General features: G+C 42.1%; 1 protein-coding gene across 1 annotated transcript in view; it reads left to right on the plus strand.

Annotated features, from left to right (window-relative positions):
* The first annotated feature begins 17969 nt into the window (after positions 1-17969).
* Positions 17970-27648, plus strand: part of LOC113591564 (transmembrane protein 132D) — a 37336-nt gene continuing 27657 nt past the window's right edge. Inside the window, 8 exon segments of the mRNA XM_035536449.1 lie at positions 17970-18012; positions 18339-18531; positions 18533-18652; positions 18654-18710; positions 18712-18818; positions 18821-18981; positions 18984-19060; positions 19062-19181. Of these exon segments, the coding sequence (XP_035392342.1) occupies positions 17970-18012; positions 18339-18531; positions 18533-18652; positions 18654-18710; positions 18712-18818; positions 18821-18981; positions 18984-19060; positions 19062-19181 (878 nt within the window).

Consider the following 27648-nt stretch of genomic DNA (forward strand, 5'->3'; position numbering starts at 1 on the left):
TATTGTATATATCAGTGTTGTATATATCTGTGTTGTACCATATATCAGTGTTGTATATATCAGTGTTGTATATATCAGTGTTGTACCATATATCAGTATTGTATATATCTGTGTTTGCTGATGTGATGGCTGAAATCAATCAACCAACAATGTTAGACTTTTTTTAAAAATCTCTAGAAATATATGTATGTATGTATGTATATGTATGTGTGTGTGTGTGTGTGTGTGTGTGTGTGTGTGTGTGTGTGTGTGTGTGTGTGTGTGTGCACAGTCTTTAACTAATACTAGTACTGTTTTCACACCAGGGTTTTCTGTTTTATACTACACTTGGCTATATTGTTATATTGTGAGGACATTTTCAATACCCACCAGTATTTAGGTTCACTGGTTGTTTATAGGACAGAGGACTTTGAAATATTTAAACTCCATATCTAGATTGCTTAAAAATACAATTGAAAATAGATTAATACAAACATGTCTATATTCATTACAAATGTTAAACATGATAAACACTTAAGAAAATGTTAATACAATAAACGCTACATCAGGATCATCACCTGTTCATCCCTAATTATCAAAGGGAACAATATAATGTGTATATAATGTGCTGTGATCTGAAAATCTCAAGTGAAGAGTAATATAATGTGTGTCGTTTGGCAAGATGCTATACTCATTTTTTCCAGGATAATTTCTGGGAAAACCTGGACATTTAGACATCGCCTGCATCAAGTGTGATGTGTCTGCATGACCACTAGATGGCAGAGCAGAACTTTATATCACACGTGTGATTTAAGAGTGAGTAAAGTCTGACTTCATTTTTATGATCCCTTTCCTGTGTTTATGATGATTGTTCATTGTTTTAAGTGATTAATTTTAGTAATTTAAAATGTAAGCATTAAGTATGTAAGCATTAAGTATGTATGCATTAAGTATGTATGCATACAGTATGTAAGCATTAAGTATGTAAGCATTAAGTATGTAAGCATTAAGTATATATGCATTAATTATGTAAGCATTAAGTATGTAAGCATTAAGTATGTATGCATTAATTATGTAAGCATTAATTATGTATGCATTAAGTATGTAAGCATTACGTATGCATGCATTAAGTATCTAAGCATTAAATATGTATGAGTATGTATAAGTATGAAGAGATGTGGGAATATGAAGGTAATGTTGTAACATTGCTAATGCTAATGCTTGCACTGTACATGCACTTTGGACATTTTGGGCATTTTGGACATTTTGGACAAAGTCTGAAAAGGTAGCAGCTCACTGATCAGAGCTCTGTGGAGATGATGCCAGTTATTGATACGTAAAACAGAGCACAGAGGGTTTAGCTGTAATGCCATGAAATGGTTTTAATTAATTCTACTAAATTTTAATATATTCTGCATCATTTTAAAAATCTCTGTACATAATTAAACAACACACTTTGTTTGTCTGATTTATGACCACATTTCCACTATTGCAGAAACACAAGTTTACCTGCACATCACAGTGACCCTGTGAATTTGGCTTATACACGTTGCAGGGGGACGTGGTATTTTCACCGTTTCTGATCAAACTTTTGAGTGTCCTACACACTCCTTTGCAGAAGAGAATTTCCTGGAGTGCAGATTTTGCACATTTGGTCCACAGTACGAGGTTACTGAGCAAATTGGAGCAGATTTTAATAAGAGCAATGTTAGTCAAACTAGTCATGTTATTCACTACTGTATTTCTATCCAACTCACTCCATGAATACTTTATATTAAACTATTCCCTTCTGAATACCATTTTTACTTTATTTAACATGTCTGTTAATGTTTACCTGATGTAAATCTATACGCTATTTTTCATATTTATAATATCTATAATTCTAGAATAGTTTTGTTTATTGGTGAACAGAAGGAACACAGACGAAGAATGTCATTGTACCCTGTAACTGTTCTATTGTGTATGTGACAATAACAACTGAATATGGAAAAACCTGGTTTAAACTCAATACACAATCTGCATACAACTGCAATATGCAACAATTAAGATTTTCTTGATTAAAAGAACATACAGCATCAGTTGTGTAGAATCTAAGTAATGCTGCTGTATTTGGGGTTTTGAACTTTGTGATCTAGTGAATCTGGCTGCATTTGGGAAACTCTGGATGTGGTAAAATATGTGTGTAATACTATCAGTGTTCTGCTGTCTTGGGAATCAGAAGCTTCTCACCACTTCCCAATACTATAAACGGTCATCACTCTGTCATCTAACGTGATGCTTTCAGGTAAACAGTGAAGTCTTTTGTAGAGCTGAGATTCAAAGTCTGTGGTCTGGCATTACTGTGTCACCTCCATTAGGTACACAGTTCACCACATTTCAGGGTTTAGTGGTACTCTCCCACCCTGCTGCCTTGTTTTCCTTCAGGGAAATTCCAGAATGATGGCCTGACAAATAAGCATATGGTAGCATCATGCTTGAAGGCATAACTGGAGATAAGTGACTCGTTGTAGAGGAACATTCGAAAGCTGTTTGTTAACACAAACCTGTAAAACATATATTTTTGGAGGTGGTCTAGTCTTACAGTGTTTCTCAGATGCTGCTGCACTGCCACTCCAACCCAACCTTTCTAGTTATACAGTATTTTTCTTGTTTATTTTTTTTGCAGTTTTGGACCTAATATGTTGTCAATAAAGGGTTTGAATGAACTTGACTTGAAATGAAGGCTTAATTGTACAAAGAGATCCAAACACTAGGCCTGGCGAACTGTCAGTCTGCATTTGGGGGCGTATTGGCTAGTTAGTTGCTTAAATCTAGGTCTTGAGGCTCAGTTGTGGTTAAGTTATGGCCGTATTTTGTGGACGTAATATAAGCTGTGGTTGAGTTTTTCCGTTTGTTTGGAACCATTAGGAAACCCATACAAAAATTTGATCTCACATATCAGAAAAAAAAGTTCATGTTGTTAGCAAATTGTCTTTGCATTGACGCAGCTAGCCAACAAAAATGGTTCCCTCGTTCACTCACTCAGTTTCTTATACAGAAAAATCGCTTTATTTCGCTTAATAGTAAATTGTCCAGAGAAAGGCGATGCTCTTCCGGACAGTCACACAGTGTAGCTTCACACCAGACGCGATATGTCGGCAAGTTAGAAATGTCCTTATTTGATTTTCTTTTTAAATCTCATGAGAGCTCATGTTTTGCTCCAGCCTTACACAGCAGTAGACTCCGGCCCGGTTCTGGCTTAGACGTGGCACTGCCGGGTAAGCTTTGCCAGTGTCGGCTGGGTTTCAGAAAGCTTGGGTCGTTGGGCTGGACTCCGGCGAGTCTGGTGAGCCAAAGCAGCGAGGTAAACAAGGTGTTCTGGTGGACTGAAACAAGTCCTGTTCGAGGGTCATATTACACTTTATTCCGTTTCTTCCTCCTACACGAACACACCTGCAGTCATTCCCCTTATTTATCTTCACCACTTTAGGTACGGTGGCTGCTCCACTTTTCCATAGTAATATAGGCTAATTTAACCGTTTTAGTTAAGCCTTCAATTGTCAGTCTTAAACATGACTTAACAAATTTGTCTAGTTAATCGTGCTAAAGTGCCCTTTTCCAACTTAAGCACCGTTAGCATATTTTCAGCCAGCCAGCTAGCTAGCGTTATGTTGGCATATAACGTTACACGTCAACGATTTGCCAGGTTTAGTAAATGTTTTAGCTGGATCTCCTGCCACAATACACGTCTGAAAATGTTAAAGTGTGATTTTAACAGACGCAATAAACGTGCCCGCGAAAACGCCTGGCTTGTCCTGTCAGGCAGCGCCTCAGCTCTGTTAGCTAACCTGGCTAACGCTAGCCAGGCTGCTAACATTAAAGCAACTTTTGAAGTCTGGTTCATACCGAGCATCGGGTGAGAAAGAGAAACCGAGATCACGACTCTAACAGTCCGACCCTTTAACCTAAAAATCGTTCGCTCAATTTCACTAAAGTGCTTCTTTAAATGGTGAAATGGTTCTTCAGATTGACGGATAATTTATATGGTTCATATAGCACCTTGAACGACAATTTTTTAAAAGAGTTGAGAAGAGAGAAGGATGTAGGATGTGTGTAGTATGAGGGGCTAAGGACAGATTTACAGTAAATTAATTTAATGTTTTTACGCAGAACTGATATCTGTTGGCTGCATGGACTGCTTAATGGTTAGGTTTATTTATAACGTTCAACTGCTGTGAAATCTTCCCCCCCGTACTTAAAAATCCATAAAATGAGTTCATATTTGGTGTGTGCATAGCTTGACGCAGAGGTGAGGTATGTTGGCTGTATGGACTACTTATTGGACATGGACAATTGAATGTGAATATGATATGAATGAGATCAACCTCTGAGTGGGATATACTGGCTTGTTGACATTTGCAGTATGTGTTGGAAACAGCAAGATGGCTGCTATAATTATTGGCCAGTAGGTGTCTCTTTACTTCAGTAGAAAAATAAGAAACCCTCTTTAGGGATGTCAATTTATTAGATTGGGGAAAGATGTATTAAATTGAAGGAATGGCTTGTTAAACCTTCAGTTCAGTTTCGATTCAGAGTTATTTTGTATAGCGCGTTTTACAAAAGATGTCACAATGCAGCTTTACAGAAAATCTGGGACCAAGTCTCCATTAGCAAGCCAAAAGCAATATTTCCAGCTAGGCTGAAAACCTATCTGCACAGTCAGGCATTTTATTAAGTACTTCCCATCTCAGGTAAAGGTGTTGATCTGGGGGTCTGTGGGCACTGGGAGTTCTGTTAAACTGGGATGGTATGATGCTGTCACTTCACCTCTCTTTTGTCACTCAGGTTTGTTGATTGAGGGCGTACTGATGTTCCAGGGTGCCCTCATGCCTGTGGATCCTTCTGGCCCATGGTTGTAAATGTACCTGCGTTTGAAGACCCAATCTCTTGGGATGGTTTTTATGGCTATAGTGTTAAAGAGCAAGACTTGCACACACAACCGTGCTATTGTGCCCAGAGGCTTGTGTTTAATTACCACATATCTGGGGCTCAGTGTTTGCTCAGGTATGTTCACTGCTTTGTGTTAGTCTTGTTCCATTATCTGGCATCTGAACTGCCTTTGTGATTTGTTTTTCTAATTTGCAACAACATAACACATTATCCTCATTGTCCATTTAGTACTTTGTACTTGACTGTGGGACGTTACAAAACTGCTTGAGTGGTTCCAGCCTAATGCGGACGGGACCTATAACCAGTTCAGACAGAAGACGTCTACAGCTGCACCGTACAGCACAAGGAACTGCAGAACCCTGACACCAAAATACAGGGTGAGATGTCATATTTAGGTAAATTTGTTAATCCCCAATGGAAAACTATATTAACCAGCAACTTTTGTTTGACTTATTATGCTCATGTTGGCGGTCTAACATGCTTCTGTTTTCCAAAAACATGATTTATCTCATACTGCTTGTCTCTCTTCACCCTCTGTCCTGTTTGAACGTCTGCCTGTAAACCCACAGCACACCCCCTCTCTATGAGCCTGGTCCGCTCTAATTGGTCACCTCGCCCCCCTTTTCTGATTGGTTAATCGCAAGCGTGGCTCCACCCCCACATATCACGCCCCTGTCTCACAGTCTGCAGACTGGTGGAGTGAACTTGTCAGGCTTATCAATGATGTTTTATCACCTGACGTTTGTGATATGCAGGATCAAACATATATCTCTGGGTGGATGCCTAAATGCTCTGTGGTTTTAATTTACTTTACATACAAGCAGAGATAGCCGGCTAGTATAGTTAGCCAGCTTACGTTATCTTACCACCCCTGAAGTGGAAAAATATCTTAGTCATTTCACAAGAACTGTTAAAATCAATTTTTTTGAGAAATTAAATGTGTGTGTGTGTGTGTGTGTGTGTGTGTGTGTGTGGGTGGGTGGGTGGGTGGACGTCTCTGTGCCCAGTCGGTCTGGCTGCAGGACTGCTGGGAGTGGCTACTGGAACCTTCTTCCTCATCAAAGGAAACCAGTGCAACTGACACCACTGATGTACTGGAGAAGCAGAAACTCTGAACAGAAAGTGTAGGTAGGTCCTGAACTGCAGCTAATAAATATTTATCATGAAAGAGAAGAGTACAACACTCATATATGGTACAACACTGATATACAACACAGATATATACAATACTGATATACAGCACTGATATATGGTACAACACTGATATATACAACACTGATATACGGTACAACACATATATACAACACTGATATATGGTACAACACTAATATATACAACACTGATATACAATATAACACAGATATATACAATACTGATATACAGCACTGATATATGGTACAACACTGATATATACAACACTGATATACAATATAACAGATATATACAACACTGATATATAGTATAATACTGATATATAGTACAACACTGATATACTCACATGGATTATGTACATATTTCTTATTTAATGAAGACTCAGTTAAGGATATAGATAATAATAGCATGAGGTACATATGTTTAGGACACTTGTATGATACCCCAACACACATAAAAAGTATAAAGATGTAGGATCCATATTTTTGGATTTACTTCTTCACATTTGTGATGCATTCTCTCTTGTGGCCCCTTAGTTACGATCCTACACTGACACTTCTGATACAGTGTGAGCTCTTCATTGTTCACTGTTATCCCTTGAAGTTGTAATATCCTTCAGTGCTGAAAAAAACACTTTTTTGAAGTGTGGGGTGGAGTTGGGCTTCATTTCCAAAGCTCTTGAGCACTGTTAATCAGATTCAGTCATCTGATTTTCAGTCATTTGTTTTCCACGGACGAGTGAGAAATACTTTCAAATACTTGAGCTGCCATTTCAGATATCCTGGCATAGTTGTCTCTGTCTTTAATCCCCTTTCATCTTCTTTACATTTTACCCAGAAAACTGTAAGGAAGACACAGAGCCCTACTCCGATTAAAATGACCATCATGAGATTCTTAGATTTATTTAAATACAGCATTCATTACACACACACACACACACACGCGTCTTTACTGTTATTGTGCCAGCTTCTAACAACCCTTGGTGTATAACTGGGGTGAGAATGATGGCATGAGATTAGATTAGATTACATAAACTAAGATGAAGTAATTTACGATGAATTGCCAGATTAAAAGATGTATCCATTCAGTGCCTGTACCCATAAGATACCAATCCTTTTGCAGTCAAATCTATTAATCTGCTTAAAAGTTAACTAATGGTAACTTGTCTTGTTCTCTGCATAATTGTGGCATGTTTTGAATTGAGTATGTAACATCTGAATCTTCTTTGTATTAATAACATAATGCAGCGAGCAGGGCTCGGGTGAAGGGGGCAGGGCTTGGGTGAAGGGGCAGGGCTCGGGTGAAGGGGGCAGGGCTCGGGTGAAGGGGGCAGGGCTCGGGTGAAGGGGGCAGGTTGAGTGTAAATTGTAATCTACCACTTCAGGCTCCACTATTGTACTTTGAAAGCAGTTGACTGACACCTGATACCTGCATATCTCTCACTGCTGTGATATAACCAGGAAATAAAAACATGAAAAAAAACCTTAAAGCTTGAAAAATGTAAATCTAAAGCTTGAAATGACCTTAAAATACTTAAAATACTGCCTCATAGAAGTCTGTAACTCTAAAACCTACTGTTTAAGGGAATGTATTTCACCAGCACATATATTCATACAACTGATTTTGAACATTTTTAAGTACATCATAAATCAACGTTTAAAAATGTTTGTTTATGCTGGCAGAAAGTCAGCCTTTTGTCCTGACATTCATCTGAGACTGAACACTGGTAGCTTTGAAAAGGGGATCCTGTCTCGGTCATAATGTAGCAGGGTCTTTTACCTTGGCCTCAGCATTCATTAAACTACATGTTTAGATCGTCAGCCACCTAAAGCAGCTAAAGAGTTACATGTGTTGAGACAGGATTGGTGTTCCTTTTAAAGATTTTTTTAGTGATGCAGTATTCTTAAAGATTCTCTTTCCAAACATATACTGTACTGAATACAGATGCTTCATTTTTGTATTCTGTTACAACCCAGAATTTAATTACCTTAAAATGTTTTAAAACATTCAACCAGTGGGGCACAGAGACTTTTAGAGGTTATTGTGTAAACAGAATTCAACAGTCGCACAGCTGTGGGGAGGGGTGAATGCGAGCTTGTAGTTTATGGCTTGATCCCATCATGACATGCCATCGTTTGTGTGTGGTATGCAGTCATATGAGGGTTCCTTATTCTTTCAGTATCACACGGAAGACTTTTATAATCAGAACCAGTTTGGTTTGCCAAGTGTGTTATACACATGAGGAATTTGTCTGTGTGTACCAAACAGTGTGTACCAAACAGACACACACTAGAACATTAACAGGAGAGTGCACAAAGTAGAGAGTTAAATAAAAAGAATATTTTAAAATAAAAGTAAATCAGAATAGAAGTTTAAAAATAAATATTTAATATGAGCAAGGTTCAAATATATGAGTATTAGTATCTGTATACATATGATACGCTATGATGTGATGTATGCAGTATTGTATGAAATGGGCATTTGTGCATATATTGTTCTAGCTGTCTATAATTTTATCTTTACGTCTAAAGTCTACAGACATCCTTACAGATTTCTATAGCTGCACCTGGAAATCTGTTGTCCACCTCTGCTAGTTCCAGCTGGGTACACAACTGAAAAACTTTAACCTGCAGTGACATACTTAACCCAACGTTAGTTAATGAATGAATTAGTTAATAATGGCTAAAACACTTGAGTTTTTTCATAGACATATAATTAAAAACACTTAATATTTAACAGTAAAATATTTAGATAGATGTCTGTTCTTGGATTGCCATGGGATTGGCCATCAGAGTAGGTCTGCACCTCATACGCTCACTTCTGACATCTGGAGGCCATGAACACATCACATGTTATACATGGTACAATAATACAGCTGCTATACATTTCTGTTGCTATGAAACCATGTCCTTCTGGGAAAGAAAGAGCAGAATATGAAGAGTAGAGGTTTATTTCACTACAGAACTGGAGAACTGCTGGGAAATGCTCAATGAGGCTAAACATGAATCAAGTAAAGCGTGAAATGTCACTTTTCCACCACTAGATGGCATCCTTTGATATAATCATAGTGAAATATGATCATTAAGCATGCAGTAATGACAGAGATTACTGATAGAAATAGAAATACTTTTATGAGGCTCATATTTTAGTCAATCCCACTCCAGTATCAGCGTTCCCCACCTGTCACTGTCAGATCTAACAGGCAGAAATGCAGTGACGTACATCAGTGAGCATCTTCCCCACACGTAACACAGCGGAGCGCGAGATGGAGACACATCCTGAAGTCAGGCTGCAGCGTGCTGTCTGAGTCTCAGCAGAAACCATGGCAACAGGAGAAACCAAAACACATGTTTATTAAAGGAATAAGATGCTAATGTCTCTAATTATCAGTGAAAGTCTGTAAGATCAGTTAACACAATAATGGAATAATCAATGAATATGTTCGTGTAATAATTAATGATGTGTTTCTAATAATAACTGCATCTCATAATGAAAGTGGAAGAGTGGCACACCCTCATATGTGTGTCCATATGTGTCCCGTCTTTCTGACCTCATGTGTGTCCATGTCCCATCCATCTGACCTCATATGTGTGTCCATGTGTCCCGTCTTTCTGACCTCATGTGTGTCCATGTGTCCCATCCATCTGACCTCATATGTGTCCATGTCCCATCCATCTGACCTCATGTGTGTCCATGTGTCCCATCCATCTGACCTCATGTGTGTCCATGTGTCCCATCCATCTGACCTCATATGTGTCCATGTGTCCCATCCATCTGACCTCATATGTGTCCATGTCCCATCCATCTGACCTCATATGTGTCCATGTGTCCCGTCTTTCTGACCTCATGTGTGTCCATGTGTCCCATCCATCTGACCTCATATGTGTCCATGTCCCATCCATCTGACCTCATATGTGTCCATGTGTCCCGTCTTTCTGACCTCATGTGTGTCCATGTGTCCCATCCATCTGACCTCATATGTGTCCATGTCCCATCCATCTGACCTCATATGTGTCCATGTGTCCCATCCATCTGACCTCATATGTGTCCATGTGTCCCATCCATCTGACCTCATATGTGTCCATGTGTCCCATCCATCTGACCTCATATGTGTCCGTGTCCCATCCATCTGACCTCATATGTGTCCATGTGTCCCATCCATCTGACCTCATATATGTGTTCATGTGTGTCCCTTCTTTCTGACCTCATATATGTGTTCATGTGTGTCCCTTCTTTCTGACCTCATATATGTGTTCATGTGTGTCCCTTCTTTCTGACCTCATATTTGAGAACTAGCATTTTCCCAACGTGCCAGCATAGCACACAAGCACAATTACATCCTGATGTCCTTTTATCCAACACAGTAACACAGCTATAGATAGATTTCCAAACTGTGTAATAAACAAAACAAAACCAACAAAAAACACAAAACTGTAGTTATGTGAAGAACCTTTTCCATACTTTTCCGTATTATTGCATTACTGTGGACATTAGCGTGATACTCCATTACCGTGGACATTACTACATTACTGTATTACTGTGGACATTATTGTGTTACGGTAATACTGTGGATATTACTGTATTAGTGTGGACATTATTGTTTTACTGTGGACATTATTGTATTACTGAAATACTGTGGACATCACTGTTACTGTATTACAGTGGACATTATTGTATTACTGTGGACATCACTGTAATACTGTGGACATTATTGCATTACAGTGGACATTACTACTTTACTGTGGACATTACTGTATTATTCTGGGTATTAGGCACATGGGCGTGAGATGGTGAGCAAGTTACAGGATATAACAGAGTCAAGAAATCACTTACTGTCACAAACCCAGAATCTCAGAGGAACACCTTCTCTGTTCTGTTTGTCATTTTCACACTTCCTCCTGACTTAGGCACTCATCTGTTTGTATCTGTGTAGATCTGACTCTCTCTAACTCTCAATACCTCAGTGGCAGTGGAGGGGTATTCATGCATCTGTTACTTCACTCCAGGATCCAGTATAGCTCCGCCCTCACTCCAGGATCCAGGATAGCTCCGCCCTCACTCCAGGATCCAGGATAGCGCCGCCCTCGCTCCAGGATCCAGGATAGCGCCGCCCTCGCTCCAGGATCCAGGATAGCTCCGCCCTCGCTCCAGGATCCAGGATAGCGCCGACCTCGCTCCAGGATCCAGGATAGCTCCGCCCTCGCTCCAGGATCCAGAATAGCGCCGCCCTCGCTCCAGGATCCAGGATAGCTCCGCCCTCACTCCAGGATCCAGAATAGCGCCGCCCTCGCTCCAGGATCCAGGATAGCTCCGCCCTCACTCCAGGATCCAGGATAGCTCCGCCCTCACTCCAGGATCCAGGATAGCGCCGCCCTTGCTCCAGGACCCAGGGTAGCTCCACCCTCGTTATCTACCCAGGATATCCATAAGGGTAATATTTCACTGTAGGAGAAAACATTTTAATCCATTGATATATTGCTTGTGGTCTTCTGCTGAAACAAAAAGCAGCAGCAAAACCAAGGTTGCAGTAATCCATAAATGGTGGGAAATAAATAAATGTTTCATGATTATATAATCACGCTCATAAACTGTTTATGACAGCAGGATGATTTTTGCTGGCCTTGCACTAGCAGGCAGTGTGAGTGTGTGTGTGTGTGTGTGTGCGTGTGTGTGTGTGAGTGTGTGTGTGTGCGTGCGCGTGTGTGTATGGCTTTCCTACACTGACTGAGCAGTTCTCTCACAGGGGAAATCCCTTTCAACCACCCATGATCCAAGTCACAGTCCAAGAGTCTCTTTCACCTCCTGGGATAACTGCTCTGCTATTATAAGATATAAACTCCATTGCTGGTCAGTAGGGAGGAACTAAGGGTCGCGACCTTGTTGTAAAAGGCTGCTCTCTAACACTGACCCCAGGCTAGATCCTACCCAGTGTGTTCGCTAATGTAACAAAATCTCAGTGAACCAGAGCAAAACAAACAAGCACAAAAGGGTTCTCACATCTAACATTTCTCACATCTAACATTTCCAGGACCATGGACAGCACTTCAGCATATACAGACTCATGAAGTTTGTGTGGAAACCAAAGAATGTCCAATCCTGTTGTTCAGCAATGACTGCACAGCCCTGCACATTCGACAGGTGAGTCTGAGACAGGTGTGTTAGAGCAGGTGAGTCTGAGACAAGTGTGTTAGAGCAGGTGTGTTTGAGACAGGTGTGTTAAAGCAGGTGAGTCTGAGACAGGTGTGTTAGAGCAAGTGAGTTTGAGACAGGTGTGGTAGAGCAGGTAAGTCTGAGACGTGTGTTAGAGCAGGTGTGTCTGAGACAGGTGTGTTAGAGCAGGTGTGTCTGAGACGTGTGTCTGAGACAGGTGAGTCTGAGAGGTGTGTTAGAGCAGGTAAGTCTGAGACAGGTGTGTTAGAGCAGGTGAGTCTGAGACAGGTGTGTTAGAGCAAGTGAGTTTGAGACAGGTGTGTTAGAGCAGGTGAGTCTGAGACAGGTGTGTTAGAGCAGGTGTGTCTGAGACAGGTGAGTCTGAGACAGGTGTGTTAGAGCAGGTGAGTTTGAGACAAGTGTGTTAGAGCAGGTGAGTTTGAGGAGGGTCTAAAACTCCCCTCTCACCTGCCCAGTTTTTCTTCACAGCAGCTTTTCTTCACTTGCTTGTTGTAATTAATTGTAATTTGGATCATTATAATACTCTCCATTTGTCATCTTTATTTGAGCTGTGAGAAGTGTTGTCTAGAAACTGGCTTTCAACTTAAATGTGGAAAATTCCTCTAAACCTGTGTGAATAATTTTGTTTCTGAGGATCTGAGAACTGGCTTTACTATGAGCTGGAGTGAATCTCGTTATAGTGCTTCAAATCTGCGTTCTGGATCGCCTTTACACACACTTACTAGTGTCCATACTCTGTAGGGCCCTATTAAGGACATTCACATTCAACATTTACACAAGGAAGCACTTTAACTGTTTATATAATATCACAGCACGCGCATCCCACGCGCTGATTACAGCAAGCGTCAGTGTGATGGGTCGGCTTGCATTTCCGTGAGCGCTTACGACCTGATACACCAGCAAGGGTAGAACTGAAGGAGTACGTCTCTGAGTAAACCACACACACACACACACACACACACACAAAACAAGGGTAGAACTGAAGGAGTACGTCTCTGAGTAAAACAAACACACACACACACCAGCAAGGGTAGAACTGATGGAGTAAGTCTCTGAGTAAAACACACACACACAAACACACACACACACACACCAGCAAGGGTGGAATTGATGGAGTAAGTCTCTGAGTAAAACACACACACACACACACCAGCAAGGGTGGAATTGATGGAGTAAGTCTCTGAGTAAAACACACACACACACACACCAGCAAGGGTGGAATTGATGGAGTAAGTCTCTGAGTAAAACACACACACACACACACCAGCAAGGGTGGAATTGAAGGAGTAAGTCTCACACACGCCCACCCGTGCGCATTATCGTATATATCAACTTTTCCTCTGCCATCTTTTGTCAGGGAGACGAATGACTCGCGCAGTGAACGCGGTTTCCCCGGAGGAACGAGACTGAATCGGTCCTGTCCGCTTAAGGGCGACGCTCACGCGGAACACATCTCCGTGTCTCGGCCGGACACATCCGTCAACGACACGAGTTCATTTGTTGCCGTAGACTGTGCAATATATATATATATAACACTTAAGTCGTATTGTTAAACTTAGCAAAGCATTTCATATGTATGAAAAATCATTTATTGCATGGGCTATCTACCTCACGCGCACTCGCATATCTAAGCGCACGAGGTCGCTGTTAGTCCATGCCTACATCCAAACCAGCGCGTGCTGGACACAAAAGCACGAAGTTGCGAGTGTTACATAATGTCACTTAATGTTACTCGAATAAAACATAAAGTGTAGTTCATGATATCCTTGCACGCTGAACATGATTTGGGCTAATACGTGTTAAGCTAAATCATTATAGTAAATAATCATTCAAGCATTATTAAATAATTCAGTAATCATTCATGTCATTGTATTCCCCTCGTCCTCCAACCCTCAATCCATCGCCACGTGGACAGCACGTGGACTTCTGTGCCCCTTTCACTTTTCTTTCACGTGGGAGGATTACGCTTGTTGTTCTCGTGCGCCACTCGAGTGTTGCGTTAGTCAGAATGGGGCAGCACGCGCCGTATGTCTTTTGCCTGTTAGTGTCCCGCGAGCCGCGTGTGACGTGTCGGTGCTGGAGGAAGACCCGCGCCCACCTGCCCACACGTGGAGGCGCGTGATCCCATAAGCCCGCCTGCTGCCAGCTCTGGGTTGGAGAACCGCGGAGCACGCGTCTGCAGCAACGCGCGCGCCTTCGCACGTGTGCCGCGGCGGTCACGGCGATGACTTCCTAGCACAGCTCGCGAGGCGGCATGAGGGGTTTTGGAAAGTCATTTCATCTCCTGTTCAGCAGTAATGGCGAACAACCGAAATCATCCGTGATTCAGCCTGGCAGATAACTGAGAGTGCGCGCTATTAGAGAACAGAGCTGGGTGGGTGCTGCTGGACCTACCCGTGGGTGGGTGGATTAACGTCCTTTGGTTATATCCTTTGCTTTCCAGATGACTGATGCATTACTCAAAACCCAAGTGCACATTTCAAATACATTTCAACATTTAGTTTGCACATCTGTCTGTTTGATACTGTGATCCTTACTGACGCTCTGTCCTGCTACTTAGAAGTGTGTATAACCAGTAGCATGCTAATCTGACTCCTCATAAAACTTTTAAAGTCGTGTTCAGGGTGTTATTAGATCAAAGAAACCTGAAATAATTAATTATATGATCATATAATAGTATCTTGTATTACAATAGTACATCTTTTGTTGTCTTTTTCAAGTGTTTTCTCTCTCTCTTCCTGCTCTTTACATATATAATATATAAAGTGGTCATCGTAGACCTATTGTAGACCATACTGTCATATGGCCTTTTCAGCTCCACACACACAGAGATGATCAGATATCACGTAGATGCGTATTAATGAGCCTGGAACATTAGACCAAGATGTCACGCTGAATTTTATGCTGATATCAATATCCACTGCTTATCCTTCCAAGTACCGCAGACGTGTAGTGACACATCTCTGAGTCATATCCATCACTCTGTAGGGCTTTTCTATTCTTAGAAATGTTTATATGGATTTATTTTGTGTGTGTATAGGGATGCGTATATTTTGCGAGTGGTGTAATGGCCTACTATTGCGCTGTGTGTGTGTGTGTGTGTGTGTGTGTAACTCGTAGTGTGTGTACCTCTGTGTGTAACGTGCAGTCAGTGCAGCTGGAAACATCTAACCAAACACAAAAAACCACAACACTTTAATTTTAAAAGATCTGTCTTTTTGATAGATCAGCAATGAATTACATGTGGACAAAATTGGACTATTTTAATTTGTTTAATTTGCTGGATAATAATAGTCCAATCTCAGATCAGCATGTGTGTGTCCTCAGATCTCAGAGTGTGTGCTGTGTGTGTCCTCAGATCTCAGAGTGTGTGCTGTGTGTGTGTTTGTCCTCATATCTCTGTGTTTGCCGTGTGTATCCTTGGATTTCTGTGGATGTTTTTGTGTGTGTGTGTATGTGTGTGTGTGTCATCAGATCGCTGTGTGTTTGATATGTTGGCGTCTCTGGGCTTCTTTAAGGTGATGGAACAGTTGCTGTATAGATTTACTGCCTTCAGTGTGCAATGCTCCTATTGACAATAGCTCTCTCATTCTCTCTCTCTGTGTCTCACCTTCTCTCTGTCTCTCTCTCTCTGTCTCACCTCTCTGTCTCTCTCTCTGTGTCTCACCTTCTCTCTGTCTCTCTCTCTCTGTGTCTCACCTTCTCTCATTCTCTCTCTGTGTCTCACCTCTCATTCTCTCTCTGTGTCTCACCTTCTCTCATTCTCTCTCTCTGTGTCTCACCTTCTCTCATTCTCTCTCTCTGTGTCTCACCTTCTCTCTGTCTCTCTCTGTGTCTCACCTTCTCGCTGTCTCTCTCTCGTACTTTCTTCATCTCATGGTCTTTGTTTCTCTATCTTTTTTCTGTTCCCTTTTCTCACACACACACACACACACACACACACACACACACACACACACACACACACACACACACACACACATCAGATGACTGCTGGCATGAGTCGATGCTGGCTCACAACTTCACGTCTACAGGCAAGCGCAGTTCAGCTTGTGCTCCTCCAGCGCTGGGCAGGGCGCAGAGCATTTATCGCGGGTCAGGGAGACGTTCGTTCTGTTATTCACCAGCACGCCCTCGTTATCGACGCAGACGCGAGATAAATCAGCTCTTTGCTAAGCGGGGATGTGGGGAAATGGAGCGTTGACCTCCAGGGTTAGAGAAAAACGCTCCATGAGTCCATGACATCGCATGAGTAGCTGCTCCCGTTTCCACCCCCGAGGACGAGCATTTCTCTGCTGTGGAAGAAACGGGACTAGCACGGATACGGAAGGCTGACATACGGCTGCAGGGAGCATTTGATCAGGCCCCGCACGCAACTCGCAGAGGCTGCCAGGACATCTGTATCTGCTGATGTGATCACGGGTGCCTGGGGCACAGGCACAGGGCTGGTTTACACTACATGAGCAATTAAATGATAGATGGATGGATAGATGGATAGGTAGATGGATGGGTAGATGGATAGACAGAGAGACAGCCAGACAGACACACAGATAGATAGATAGATAGATAGATAGATGAAGTGATTGAGTGATTGATTGATTTTTTCCAGAATTACTTGTTTTCCTATATTTTGAAATGATTTTCTAAGATTCTACAAACTTACAATTTTGTCACCCAATATTTTCTGCTCTCTCTCTCTCTCTCTCTCTCCATTTCTCTGCTCTCTCTCCTTCTCTCTCTGTCACTCCATTTTCTGCTCTCTCTCTCTCTCACTCCATTTCTCTGCTCTCTCTCCTTCTCTCTCTCTCTCTCACTCCATTTTCTGTGCTCTCTCCTCTCACGCTCTCTTCCTCTTCACTCCTGCTCTCTCTCACTGACTCCGTCTTCATGAGATTGATGTTCCGATAACTTCAAAATGCATATTTAGTGTTGCTGATCCAAAAAATCTGGAACTTGACAAAATAAATCTCTTCCATGATTGGAAGAGCCTTGCAACCTTTTATTAATTCATCCTCTTGAGATTAAATGTCAAGATGAATATTATAGAAGGTTACAGATTACTGAGAGAGGTGTTTATAGCAAAAATGTATGACCCTTGGCAGCAGTGCATGTCTGTGTGCCCCTAGACCTGAAAATGAAGGTAAATATGGATTATTGGCTAAAGAGTTAAAGAGTGAGACTAATGTTTATTTGATAGATTTACTGTCCTAGGAGGGAAACCGAGTGCATTTGTTGGCGTGAGGTGCAAATGTCTGTAAGTTGAAAGGCTTTGTTTTGTGTCGGCTTGTTTGTGTCTTGCCATGTTTTTCCGTAACTCAGATGTAAATCCCTGTCGTGGTCCTCTGAAATGCAGGCTACTCTGCACGGAAATATATGGAGCATATCACAGAATTGCTTAGTCACTTTTGGACACTGTACAAATGAGAATAAAGGATGTGCTTCTTCTAAAAACGGAATGAGACAGAGAGAGACGGATACACAGAAAGCAGTGACTGATTTTCTGATAATGTTGTGCTAATTTGCAGTAATCTGCTCTCTCCCATCCCGTCACCTGGTGCGGTGGCTTTCCACCTGCAGCCCACAGGCCCCACCTTTTTCTTTTTTATACGTACGTAGATATTTCAATCAGCAAAATTTCTGATGTGACATATTATGTAAATGATTTACAAAAATAAAACATTTAGGTTGAGCTTGTTGATTGGTCTAGCATAGTATACAGTCACATGACTGAATCGGAAATGTTTGTCGTCTTGTATGAGTTTTACACGTCATGGCTAAATGGTTAGAAACACAATGAAAGATCCTGAAGCTGGACCATCTACAAGTGAAGTGGCCTCCATACCTCTGACCCAGAACAGAAACATAAACCAAAACAACAGAGATGTTCAGTGTTTATTTTATTGTGTGATTATATAATCGAAATTCGGCTACATTGTTGTGCTGTATTTATTTAGATTTTAAATGTTTGATTACATTCAAATTTGATTAAATGTGGAATGTTTTCTGGTGGGCTAAGTGGGACCCCTGACCATCAGTAATGACTGTGAGCGCCCATGGATGACCTCTGAGGTTACTATGGTCTGTTTGTTTGATATTTTTTTCTGCAGAGTGGGAGAGTCAGGAAGTATCTGAGGCATCTCAGCCCGTTCCTCCACATCCCATGATCCTCCCTGTCACCTTCCAGGTGCGAGACGCTGATTACTTCCCGTTAAAAGAGGCAGGGCAGGATATCATGCACAACTCCAGCACGTGATGCCACACCCAGCCGTTCGTGGTACTCCGAGCACGCCGCCCCCCGGCTGGTCAGCTATGGCACCCTGTCCACCGTGCGGGAGATCCCTCCAGACCTGGTGAGGCCCGGGCGGCTTGTCCAGTCCTTTCCGCAGGGCTCCGCCTTTGTCCTGACGCGGTGGGTGTACTCGGGTGCGCGTCATGTTCTATGCGGCGGGACGGCAGTGGCGTGGAGGAGGTAGGCGTGGCCAAGCTGTCCTGCTTCGCCATTTATGCCTTCTGGCAGACGCAGGAGGTGCGGGCGTCCTGCGTGACCTCCAGCAAGTGTGAGACATGCCTGGCAGAGGTGGAGCCTCCTCCGAGGGCGTGTCCAGCCTCGAGGGGTGGAGTCAGTCACAGAGGAACCAGCTAGAGCTGTACTACCACGCCCAGCCCAACAGCTCCGGCACCTGCCGCAGAGGAAGGCAGGGTGGGTAGACACAAGGGTCAGTCGGAGGGGACCCACAGTGCCTCCTGCTGGTCTCTGCCCCGTGACTCCCGTGCAGAGGATCGGGTGTATGTGCCTCCTGCAGGCGAGGCCTGGCACGACGCCCCTTACAGCTCAGGCTCAGGGAGGCTGTGGTCATCCAAACGTCCACCAAACCGCTCCGGAAGAATGACATCGCCTCATAATGCATGTACCTGAGGAACGCCGTTCACCTGAACTCCTCTTCTCTCAGGTAGCACTTGTGCGAGAAGGACTCAGTTTCTCTTCTGTTCACCTCAGGTTTACCTCAGACTTATTGTGTGATCCATTTTAATCAAATCCAAGTCACAAGTCCCTTGACAGTCTGTCACATTGGCATTACACACAGTCTGCATAGTGTAGCAATCTACACTGAACCGTAAGAAGAGTTCTTATCCGATGAGAAAAAGTTTATCCGATATGATTTTCATTTTTTATTGCTGCCAAAAATATGACTTGCGACTGAAGGGAGGTTGCTGTAATAACTGAATCGACTGTGTGGTTATTAACAGACCTAAGTCTGTACTAGGTCATGTCCAGTAGCCTAAATTCATTTATGAGGATTTCTGAGAGATTATGGCATTTCCCTAAAAACACACGAGCCGCTAGACATCTTTCATGCAAGTTGTAAATGTAATAAATGTAGCATTAGCACTGGTGATATCTAACTTATTAATGTAGCATTAGTGCTGGTGATATCTAATGCATTAATGTAGCATTAGTGCTGGTGATATCTAATGCATTAATGTAGCATTAGTGCTGGTGATGTCTAATGCATTAATGTAGCATTAGTGCTGGTGATATCTAACTTATTAATGTAGCATTAGGGCTGGTGATATCTAACTTATTAATGTAGCATTAGTGCTGGTGATATCTAACTTATTAATGTAGCATTAGTGCTGGTGATGTCTAATGCATTAATGTAGCATTAGGGCTGGTGATATCTAACTTATTAATGTAGCATTAGTGCTGGTGATATCTAATGCATTAATGTAGCATTAGTGCTGGTGATATCTAACTTATTAATGTAGCATTAGTGCTGGTGATGTCTAATGCATTAATGTAGCATTAGTGCTGGTGATGTCTAATGCATTAATGTAGCATTAGTGCTGGTGATATCTAACTTATTAATGTAGCATTAGGGCTGGTGATATCTAACTTATTAATGTAGCATTAGTGCTGGTGATATCTAACTTATTAATGTAGCATTAGTGCTGGTGATGTCTAATGCATTAATGTAGCATTAGTGCTGGTGATATCTAATACATTAATGTAGCATTAGTGCTGGTGATATCTAATGCATTAATGTAGCATTAGTGCTGGTGATATCTAACCTATTAATGTAGCATTAGTGCTGGTGATATCTAACTTATTAATGTAGCATTAGGGCTGGTGATATCTAACTTATTAATGTAGCATTAGTGCTGGTGATATCTAACTTATTAATGTAGCATTAGCGCTGGTGATATCTAACTTATTAATGTAGCATTAGTGCTGGTGATATCTAACTTATTAATGTAGCATTAGTGCTGGTGATATCTAATGCATTAATGTAGCATTAGTGCTGGTGATATCTAACTTATTAATGTAGCATTAGTGCTGGTGATGTCTAATGCATTAATGTAGCATTAGTGCTGGTGATGTCTAATGCATTAATGTAGCATTAGTGCTGGTGATATCTAACTTATTAATGTAGCATTAGGGCTGGTGATATCTAACTTATTAATGTAGCATTAGTGCTGGTGATATCTAACTTATTAATGTAGCATTAGTGCTGGTGATGTCTAATGCATTAATGTAGCATTAGTGCTGGTGATATCTAATACATTAATGTAGCATTAGTGCTGGTGATATCTAATGCATTAATGTAGCATTAGTGCTGGTGATATCTAACCTATTAATGTAGCATTAGTGCTGGTGATATCTAACTTATTAATGTAGCATTAGGGCTGGTGATATCTAACTTATTAATGTAGCATTAGTGCTGGTGATATCTAACTTATTAATGTAGCATTAGCGCTGGTGATATCTAACTTATTAATGTAGCATTAGTGCTGGTGATATCTAACTTATTAATGTAGCATTAGTGCTGGTGATGTTTAATGCATTAATGTAGCATTAGTGCTGGTGATATCTAACTTATTAATGTAGCATTAGCGCTGGTGATATCTAACTTATTAATGTAGCATTAGTGCTGGTGATATCTAACTTATTAATGTAGCATTAGTGCTGGTGATGTTTAATGCATTAATGTAGCATTAGTGCTGGTGATATCTAACTTATTAATGTAGCATTAGTGCTGGTGATATCTAATGCATTAATGTAGCATTAGTGCTGGTGATATCTAATGCATTAATGTAGCATTAGTGCTGGTGATATCTAACTTATTAATGTAGCATTAGTGCTGGTGATATCTAATGCATTAATGTAGCATTAGTGCTGGTGATGTCTAATGCATTAATGTAGCATTAGTGCTGGTGATATCTAATGCATTAATGTAGCATTAGTGCTGGTGATATCTAATGCATTAATGTAGCATTAGTGCTGGTGATATCTAATGCATTAATGTAGCATTAGTGCTGGTGATGTCTAATGCATTAATGTAGCATTAGTGCTGGTGATATCTAATGCATTAATGTAGCATTAGTGCTGGTGATGTCTAATGCATTAATGTAGCATTAGTGCTGGTGATGTCTAATGCATTAATGTAGCATTAGTGCTGGTGATGTCTAACTTATTAATGTAGCATTAGTGCTGGTGATGTCTAACTTATTAATGTAGCATTAGGGCTGGTGATATCTAACTTATTAATGTAGCATTAGTGCTGGTGATATCTAACTTATTAATGTAGCATTAGTGCTGGTGATATCTAACTTATTAATGTAGCATTAGGGCTGGTGATATCTAACTTATTAATGTAGCATTAGGGCTGGTGATATCTAACTTATTAATGTAGCATTAGGGCTGGTGATATCTAACTTATTAATGTAGCATTAGGGCTGGTGATATCTAACTTATTAATGTAGCATTAGTGCTGGTGATATCTAATGCATTAATGTAGCATTAGTGCTGGTGATATCTAACTTATTAATGTAGCATTAGTGCTGGTGATATCTAATGCATTAATGTAGCATTAGTGCTGGTGATATCTAACTTATTAATGTAGCATTAGGGCTGGTGATATCTAATGCATTAATGTAGCATTAGTGCTGGTGATATCTAACTTATTAATGTAGCATTAGTGCTGGTGATGTCTAATGCATTAATGTAGCATTAGTGCTGGTGATATCTAATGCATTAATGTAGCATTAGTGCTGGTGATATCTAACTTATTAATGTAGCATTAGTGCTGGTGATATCTAACTTATTAATGTAGCATTAGTGCTGGTGATATCTAATGCATTAATGTAGCATTAGTGCTGGTGATATCTAATGCATTAATGTAGCATTAGTGCTGGTGATATCTAATGCATTAATGTAGCATTAGTGCTGGTGATATCTAATGCATTAATGTAGCATTAGTGCTGGTGATGTCTAATGCATTAATGTAGCATTAGTGCTGGTGATGTCTAATGCATTAATGTAGCATTAGTGCTGGTGATGTCTAATGCATTAATGTAGCATTAGTGCTGGTGATGTCTAATGCATTAATGTAGCATTAGTGCTGGTGATATCTAATGCATTAATGTAGCATTAGTGCTGGTGATATCTAACTTATTAATGTAGCATTAGTGCTGGTGATATCTAACTTATTAATGTAGCATTAGTGCTGGTGATATCTAATGCATTAATGTAGCATTAGTGCTGGTGATATCTAATGCATTAATGTAGCATTAGTGCTGGTGATGTCTAATGCATTAATGTAGCATTAGTGCTGGTGATGTCTAATGCATTAATGTAGCATTAGTGCTGGTGATATCTAACTTATTAATGTAGCATTAGTGCTGGTGATATCATTGGCTAGCCTTCTGACTTCTGAATGGTGAAGGTATGTAGGACAGGGAACTCTACAGCCCTTCTTCAGAGGAAACAGCCCGTGGGGGGTTTTGAGTGTCTGCCTATATGAATGCTTGTTATGCCTAAGAAATGAATTGCATTGTAATCCATCAGATTGCAGAGCAGTAAATCCTGCCAGAGCACTTGGTGCAGATTAATTTCCCAACGTGCTTGATTTTGTTTGCCTTCATCCATCTTTGTCTTTCTGGTAAAGCTGATTTAAAAATACTTTATTTGTATTATTTGTCACATTTATAAACACCTTTCTCAAACTCAATGACTCCTTACAGACAGGAATCAGCTTTTACATCAGAAATCACGTCACTCACACACTATCAGAAGCGGCTGCCAAATAACACCCATCATACTGTCAGTTAGATACCACAGACCCCTGGGGGACTACACTGGGTGGAGGTTAAGACCAGGACAGAACACCAACCATCACTGGACACACACACACAGAACACCAACCATCACTGGACACACACACACAGAGCACCAACCATCACTGGACACACATACACAGAGCACCAACCATCACTGGACACACACACACAGAGCACCAACCATCACTGGACACACACACACAGAGCACCAACCATCACTGGACACACACACAAAGCACCAACCATCACTGGACATACACACACACAGAGCACTAACCATCACTGGACACACACACACACAGAGCACCATCCATCACTGGACACACACACAGAGCACCATCCATCACTGGACACACACACAGAGCACCATCCATCACTGGACACACACACAGAGCACCATCCATCACTGGACACACACACATAGCACCAACCATCACTGGACACACACACACAGATCACCATCCATCACTGGACACACACACAGAGCACCAACCATCACTGGACACACACACACACACACACACACAGACAGAGCACCAACAATCACTGGACATACACACACAGTGCACCAACCATCACTGGACTGTTGAAGTCTGTTGTAGTGGTTATAACATTAGCTCTGTCCGTATCAGTGGTTATAACATTAGCTTTGTCCGTATAAGTGGTTATAACATTAGCTCTGTCTGTATAAATGGTTATAACATTAGCTCTGTCCGTATAAGTGGTTAGAACATTAGCTCTGTGTCTGTTGAAGTGGTTATAACATCAGCTCTGTCCGTATAAATGGTTATAACATCAGCTCTGTCCGTATAAGTGGTTATAACATCAGCTCTGTCCGTATAAGTGGTTATAACATTAGCTCTGTGTCTGTTGAAGCGGTTATAACATCTGCTCTGTCCGTATAAATGGTTATAACATTAGCTCTGTGTCTGTTGAAGCGGTTATAACATCAGCTTTGTCCGTATAAGTGGTTATAACATCAGCTCTGTCCGTATAAGTGGTTATAACATTAGCTCTGTGTCTGTTGAAGCGGTTATAACATCAGCTCTGTCCGTATAAATGGTTATAACATCAGCTCTGTCCGTATAAGTGGTTATAACATCAGCTCTGTCCATATAAGTGGTTATAACATTAGCTCTGTGTCTGTTGAAGCGGTTATAACATCAGCTCTGTCCATATAAATGGTTATAACATCAGCTCTGTCCGTATAAGTGGTTATAACATCAGCTCTGTGTCTAAAAAAGCAGTTCTTCCTCATTCTTTACAGTTCCTCCCATTCATCATGACTGTGCTTCATTGCCTGTCCTTTTCTGTAACTCACACACAAGCACACACACACAGTCTCTCTCTCTCTCTCTCTCTCTCTCTCTCTCTCTCTCTCTCCCCCTCTGTCTCCCTCTCTCTCTCTCTGTCTCTCTCTCTCTCTCTCTCTCTCTGTTTAATCACTGGCTCCTTGGATCCACCTCTGTCTCTCTGTGCCCAGCCACACTGCTACAGATCCCCACAGCCACTCAAACCTACTGAGAGAAGCACTCCCAAGAGACTTCTCTCCGCTCCTCCCCCTCTCTCCTCTCCTCCCCTCTCTCTCTCCTCTCCGCTCCTCCCCTCTCTCTCCTCTCCTCCCCTCCCCCCTCTCTCTCCTCTCCTCCACTCTCTCGCTCCTCCCCTTCCCTCTCTCCTCCCCTCCCCTCTCCTCTCCTCCCCTCTCTCCTCCCCTCTCTCTCCTCCCCTCCCCTCTCTCCTCCCCTCTCCTCCCCTCCTCTCTCTCTCTCTCCTCTCCTCTTCCTCCTCTCTTCTTCTTAGCTGCTGTAGGGCCTCCTTGAAGCCCTAACTGACACCTCTATCAGTGTGTTTGTAGCCTGTGACATGACTCATTAGGTTCTGTTCAGTGTTCAGCCGAGTTGTTAAGCAGTGCCTGCCTCTCTGATAAAGGACAGACCCGGTTCTGCTTCTGCCACTCTGCTCTTAATCTCAGCCATACTTAAACCAAATGAGGTCTTAAATCCCAAACACTAGGCTGGATTACAGTAGCTGTCCGATACCGGGCTGCTTCTCCATGCAGTACTTGGTGATTTTATAGGTACAATGATCTGAAAGACGTGTTTGACCTCTGCTGAAGTTGACCTGGCCGTTCTGATTAAAAGTGTACATCATAACACATAAGACTGGCTTCTAACAGGCTCGACCTAAGGCTGGTTCTGACATTCTGGTTCTAACAGGCTGGTTCTGACATTCTAGTTCTAACAGTGTGGTTCTGACATTCTAGTTCTAACAGTGTGGTTCTGACATTCTAGTTCTAACAGTGTGGTTCTAAGGCTGGCCATGGCTGCTTCTATGACTGATTCTAATGTTCTAACATTCTGTTCCTAACAGGCTGGTCTACGCCACACTCACTGTGGCTCACAGGACAGGCACTATTACAGCACTATAAACCAACAGCTGGACCCTGGGTTGGGAGGGTGGCACAGGACAAACGGCCCGGACACACGTTACCGTCCTGCGGCAGGGCATTAGCAGACGGAGACAGCGTATGTGTTTAAATCACGAGCAGTGTTTGCTGCTAGTGCCACTGTCAGTCAGCCAGAGGTGTTTAAAGTGATAGTGTAATTAAGAGATACCATCTGTGTTGTCTGTGGAAGGACAGTGATGGTATCAAAGTGTGTGTGTGTGTGTGTGTGTGTGTGAGAGAGGGAGAATGAGAGAGGAGGTTTTTACAGTGATTTGACTTCAGGGTCAAAGTGTTGTTAAGTTCATTTACATTCTAGACCAACAGCACAGTCCCCAGCTTACACATTACATAGCTGTGTCTAAAACACACACACACACACCTTCTCTGCCAACACACCACCACGCTGTCAGCCATGTCGTAAACACACACACCCTCTCAACCAACACACATTCACACTGTCGTCTCTGCTGTTTCTCTACATCTGTCTTCTCTGCTTTGCCAATTCCTTTACATGCCTCTAAGGCTTCGAGTAGCATTTTAACCCTGAGTGGATATCGCACACACACACACACACTCTCTCTCTGTTACACACCACACACTCACACACACACACACACACACACTCACAAAATACAGACTCTCTCTCTCTCTCGCTCTCTCAGACACACACACACACACACACATACACACAGACAGAGACACACACACACACATCACACATACCTTCCGGTGTACAAATGGATTTTCATTTCCCTAGTGTAGCAGAGGTTCACTGCTCCTACTGTAACAGTCATTTTGGATTAACTTTGCCTGGAGTAGATGAGTGTGTGTGAAGAAGCTCTGGTATAGATGAGTGTGTGTAGAGAGTGATATAGAAGAGTGTGTGTACAGAGTGTCTGGTATAGATGTTTGTGTGTAGGGAGGGTCTGGTGTAGATGGGTGTGTGTAGAGATGTTCTGGTGTAGATGTTTGTGTGAGTTCACCCATCTCCTCTGCACAATCACTGCTATTAACAGGAAGTTTGTCCTCCAACTGGTAGCATTTACAGGAATTTGCGTTTTTCCATGTCACTGTCCTTCATGTCTCATATGTTTGTATATAACGTCACACAAGGAGAATCCTCCTCCGTGCGCTAACCCTCCCGGTGTAACTGGTTAATATGTTGTACAGTGCATGCTGAGGTTTCTGGGAACAGTCCTGTTTCCAGTCCTGAGGCTGACAGGACAGCACTGCCTGCCACTGCCTGATCCCAGATCAGCCTGGGGCCCTGCTGCACCAAAGACAGACTCAGTAACGACGGTGCGTTTTAGGCACTGTGCTTGATCTGGGTGGCAGGAATGAGCCCAGCGTGCTCTGTGTGTTTATTCTCTATCCACTCATACACTCCCAGGGAAGCGTGAGATCACACACAATCCTCCGAGCCTAAAGCCCTGGCTCATGAGGTGCTCAGATGAATCTGGATTGGTTAGTTCTCGTCTTTTATCCTGTGTCTCCAGCGTCTCTCAGAATGTGACAGTGTTTGACAGGTTTGACCCAGGGCCCCTGTGTGACGTGTCTTACATCAGGCACGGCTTGTTTAAAGGTTTGAAATGTACACTGAAAAGCAAAAGCTTAGGAACAAACCTTGAACCACAGAATGTAGAACTTTGATTGCTCTCAGAAAGACAGAAACTGCCTGGAATGACAGAGAGGGAATGTGTTGCAGTGCCGTGAGGGATTGTGGGGGATTGGCGTGAAACGGAATACCCTCTTCAGTGTGTCTCGCACGGCACACGGCATTCAGGTCACTCCCAACACAAGTGACATTTCCCAGCTCCCATTCATCATACGAAAGGTCAGTCATGCTTGAA

The sequence above is a fragment of the Electrophorus electricus genome, chromosome 18, assembly GCF_013358815.1.
Source record: "Electrophorus electricus isolate fEleEle1 chromosome 18, fEleEle1.pri, whole genome shotgun sequence".
NCBI lineage: Eukaryota > Metazoa > Chordata > Actinopteri > Gymnotiformes > Gymnotidae > Electrophorus > Electrophorus electricus.